At 39.0% G+C, this 4656-nt stretch overlaps 1 protein-coding gene across 1 annotated transcript; it reads left to right on the top strand.

Annotated features, from left to right (window-relative positions):
- Positions 1–816: 816 nt before the first annotated feature.
- Positions 817–3493, top strand: LOC133325969 (uncharacterized). Its single transcript, XM_061534998.1, has 2 exons — positions 817–2980; positions 3477–3493. The coding sequence occupies exons 1-2, from the start codon at positions 817–819 to the stop codon at positions 3491–3493; spliced, it is 2181 nt and encodes a 726-aa protein (XP_061390982.1).
- Positions 3494–4656: the final 1163 nt, after the last annotated feature.

The following is a 4656-nucleotide window of genomic DNA, read 5'->3' as shown; positions in this document are numbered from 1 at the left end:
ATTATTTGGTGCACAATTATCGCGAAATTTTTCGAAAATATATATGAAAGTTATATATGCATCTGCACAAATCGCCGTCCATCGAATCATTTTCCCATCGAAGTGCCTGTAATTTGAAATAGTCCCCATATAAAGTGGTACGTAACATATTTTCGGTACTCTGAAGTGGGTGTAATCAAATCTCATTATATCTTGCCTAATTGAAATATTTATATTCCTTAAATATTTAAATATGCAATATTATTTATTTTCTTGTCTGTTCATCATTTCTCCAAATAACTTGTTAACCTAAAATCTACAACAACAAAACATTGTAACAAATTCGATCTAATCTATGAACTTTTAACATTTTCATTTATTTCCAGCTTGGTCTAATGCACCATTCTGACCACCTGTCATTGTGCCAACTTGAACGTTACCACAAGTCAACTGAGACCAAACGACCGACTGGGCTTGCGGCAAACCAGCAAAACAAAACTTTCTCCACAACCCAAGTATAGCTGCAACCAGATTGCCAGCTACACGAACTGAGACGAAACGAATAAACCAAAAATAAATATAGCAACGAATATCTGATTGTTACAACAACGACAACAATTTGCTTGGTAAAACAACAAGCAACAAATTATTTTAATGCAAAGACAGCGAAAAATAAGAGTAACAGAGCTATTAGGACCACCAACATCATTGCGAAGGGTATTGCTGAAACGCTTCAGCAAACTGCCACAACGAGTGAGGAGGCAACGGTGGCCCAAATCAACATCAACGTGACTGATGTCAGCAGGAAAGTGATAAAGGCGCTCAAAGTTTAAAAACATGAAAAACAAGCGCAATAAAAAACAGCTTAAGCGACAACAACAGCAGCAGCAGCCGACTAGGACGAAGCCACAAAAATATCACAAACGTTCCAGAAACCTCAAGCACCAGAATAACACTTCAAGTGAAGAAGAAGCAAAAACATCTGTGAGTTCTCATTTAAGGCGAATAGAAAAGGGACAAGCGTTTGTTGGAAGCACTTTTCAACAAAGGAGCAGACCATCGACCAAGCCCAACCGCACCACCAACAACTATCTTCGGCAAACTTCCACACTTACGAAGTCTTCAAAGCAAACGGAAACGGATACATTTAAGGACGTTTCACATAATCGCCAAACAAGCGTAACCACCTCCAGTAGCATCAGAAGTCGCCTGTTTCCGAAGACATTTTTGCGACAATACAACAACTGTAGTCTGGCCTGGTTTTTGCGAGTGCTGGTATTAACATTGCTCTGTGAAATGCCTGTGCTTAGCTCCGCCGACTGGTTAATGGACTGTGGTGACTGCCATTGCAAATGGAATTCGGGTAAGAAGACGGCTGATTGTAAAAATCTTACCCTATCCTCGGTACCGGAAAATTTAAGCAACGAAGTCCAGGTTCTGGACTTATCGTTCAATCGTATCGTTTATTTGGAAGAGAATGCTTTTCTCACGGCTGACTTGACGAATCTGCATAAGTTGTACATTAGGAATAGCTCCTTGCAGCATATAGATCCCAGGACCTTCACCCAGTTGGAAATACTTATTGAACTGGATTTATCCAATAATCTGCTAAAGGTGCTGCAGGCGAATCTCTTTGCCCGTCTGGTAAAGGTTAGAGCAATTGTTCTCAATGGTAATATCCTGGAATCGTTGGGTGATGGCATTTTTCAAAATCTTAAATATCTTCATAAGATCGAATTGAAGGATAACCGTTTGGTGAAAATAGCCAATCAGGTGTTCGTAAATGTCCCTCTGCTTTCACAAATCTATTTGAACAATAATCGCTTGAACTTTTTGCGCAAGGAGAGTTTTGAAAATGTCAAACGGTTGACAGCTCTGTCGCTGGATGGCAATCCTTGGAATTGCACCTGTGAATTGCAAATATTTCGTGATTTTGTGCTGCGTCGCAATCTCTATACACCACCCACAGCCTGCTATTATCCGGCCCAGCTGCGAGGTATGCTGTGGATAGAAGATCAGCCGGAGGCCTTTGCTTGTAAGCCACGAATTATTTTCCCAGCCAAAGGAGCTTCCATTACTACGTCTAAGGAAAATGTCACTCTAGTTTGTCGTGTTCATGCCTCAGCCAATACCCACATTGCCTGGGACTACAATAAACAAATATATCGCAGCACTAGTTCGGGTCAAATGCCATCACACCAACAGCCACATCAACAACAACAACGAATTTTCATTCAAATCATTGAGGATGACCAGTCAAAGGAAAAGGAATTCGGCCGCAATGTTTACATATCACGACTAACGATATTGGGTGCCGACAAAACCGATGAGGGAACATACACCTGCATTGCCGAGAATGCCGGTGGTAAGGATTCCGTGCAAATGACTCTGCTCGTGGAGAAGCCGAGTGGTCGTGAGCTACTGCAGGGCAATTTGGCTGCAGTCATCTCGTTAATGGCTCTGGGCCTTCTGAGTGTATCCGTATTCCTGGCCATGGTTACTTGTTGCATCTATAAGCGATTCATTGCATCGACGGCAGCGCGTCACCGTCATCATCATCTCGATTTAAGTGGCAACGATCCGCTGACATCACATGGCACGGTTGTGGCCAATCACGGCACCACCACTGTGGCTGGTAATACAGACGTCATGTTGGGTGTTGTCAATGGGCTGGTGGTCGATAATGGTGGTAGCAATAGCGGCGATACCCTGAAATATAAAAAACACCAACAGACAACTATCAATGGAGGTAGTTCCATAATTAAAGACAAATACACAGAGCTGCTAAAGCAAAATGGTGGCAGCGGAGGAGGTGGAAATGGTGGCGTGGACGATAGCATGGGTACCGGAAACTCGCCTTTGATGGAATCTATCGGCATTAGTGGAGGTGGTGGAGGCGGCGGCGGTGGCTTAGGTGTGGGTGTTGGCAAGAAGGCAGCAAGCTGTGATGTCCAACTGGGTCAATTGGAGAAAAAATACTATGAGCAGCACAACAATGATGGTAAGTGGCATAAATTGTGAGCAAACATAATAGACACTAGGAAATCTCATTTTTCATTTATTATTTATGCTTCTATGCAAGGAAAGGTTTCGTTTTGAGTGAGGGTGTGTGTGTACAGGGGTCCTCTGTGTGTCAGGTCAAAATGTCATTTTTCTTTCATTTTCTTTTCTCAAGAAGTGTAAATAGGTCATTCAAATAAATGAAAAAATTTAATGTTCTTTGAGAATAGCCATTATTAGTACCTTTTATTATTATTTTTTGTTTTTTGTATGAATTGCCATACAAAAGTAGCTCAGTAGTACTCAGGACTCAAAGGACTTGTTTTAGATATAAAAAATAAAGAAATTGCTTGTCAATTAAAAAGAACAACAAAATAGGGAGGCGTTTTTCATTTTTATTTGTTGTCGGGTTTTCTTTTGATAACATATTAAAAAATATATAAATAATTTTGGATTTTCTTATTTATTTTTAATTTATTTATTTTTTTTCCAAATAGTACGAGCCGAATTGTAAGGAATAATGATGGAAAATATTGTCAAAGAAAACAACTTTCAATAATGTAGACTGATAATAAATTTAATTTAAAGTTTTACCAAGGCCAGAAAAAAAAACAGTAAGGAACGTAGTAAAGTCGGACTGGGCCGACTATATGATACCCTTCACCACATTGGGTATATTGTACATATATATCCTAAAAGACGTCGTGTTTTTCTTATTTATTTATATCTGAACCGATTTCAGGGAAACTAGCCAGAGGGTATAAAAAGATAAACAGTAGCGGTTTCTATTATGTTTATTGACATATTTTTTTTCTAGCGAACATATTATTTTGTGTTTATTGAAAAAAGCACACACTCAGACAATTTTTATACACTTCCAAAAATGTCTTATACCACATCAAAAACCACAAAACAGTATATTAGATAATATTAAAAATTAGAGGTAAACATTAAATTTGCAATTTAATAAAAACAAATGTCCGTCCGTCCATATAGTTGTGTGAACAAAGTACAGGTCGCTTTTATGTTCCGATTTGAATGATATTTGACACATGCCACTAATTAAGCCCAAGGGCGAACCCTATTTAAATTGGTAACAAGTGAAAAAGGGGAAAAGGGGGGGGGGGATACCAGAAAAAGTGGACTGATATGTATGATTTTTACTTTAGATATTTGGTACCAAATATAAAATTGGGGGTTACCCTTATATGGGGGCTATCCGAAAAAATTTACCTATATTTATCATTTTTAGTGGGGGGATTTGTTATAAGAATTCACAGCGAATTCGGTTAAAAACGCACTCAAGATCTTCAAAATACCGAAAATTGGGGGGGAACCCTTATATGGGAGCTATGTCTAAACGTGGACCGATATATCCCATCTTCCCATCCCATCTTGACTGCAGACGAAAGACGACTCTATGCAAAATTTTGGCGATCTATCTCAATTCGTTTAGACGCTAGAGTGATTACAACAGACGGACATGCTTAAATCGTCATAGAATTTTACGCTGATCAAGAATATATATACTTTATAGGGTCGGAAATGATTATTTCGATGCGTTACAAACGGAAAAACAAAACTAATATACCCTCCATACTATGGTGAAGGGTATAAAAATCGGTTCAGATTTACATTTAGCTCCCAAATATAGTTTAGTCCGATTTTATGTAGATG

Source organism: Musca vetustissima, unplaced genomic scaffold (genome assembly GCF_032173495.1).
Source record: "Musca vetustissima isolate MV318-11 ecotype Yass unplaced genomic scaffold, APGP_CSIRO_Mvet_v1 utg54846, whole genome shotgun sequence".
Classification (NCBI taxonomy): Eukaryota; Metazoa; Arthropoda; class Insecta; order Diptera; family Muscidae; genus Musca; species Musca vetustissima.
Note: the sequence above shows the minus strand (reverse complement) of the source record. Positions and strands in the feature narration are given on the sequence as shown.

Bases quoted from the DNA above. Each gene is read 5' to 3' on its own strand.
- LOC133325969 (XM_061534998.1), top strand. From the start codon at position 817: ATGAAAAACAAGCGCAATAAAAAACAGCTTAAGCGACAACAACAGCAG.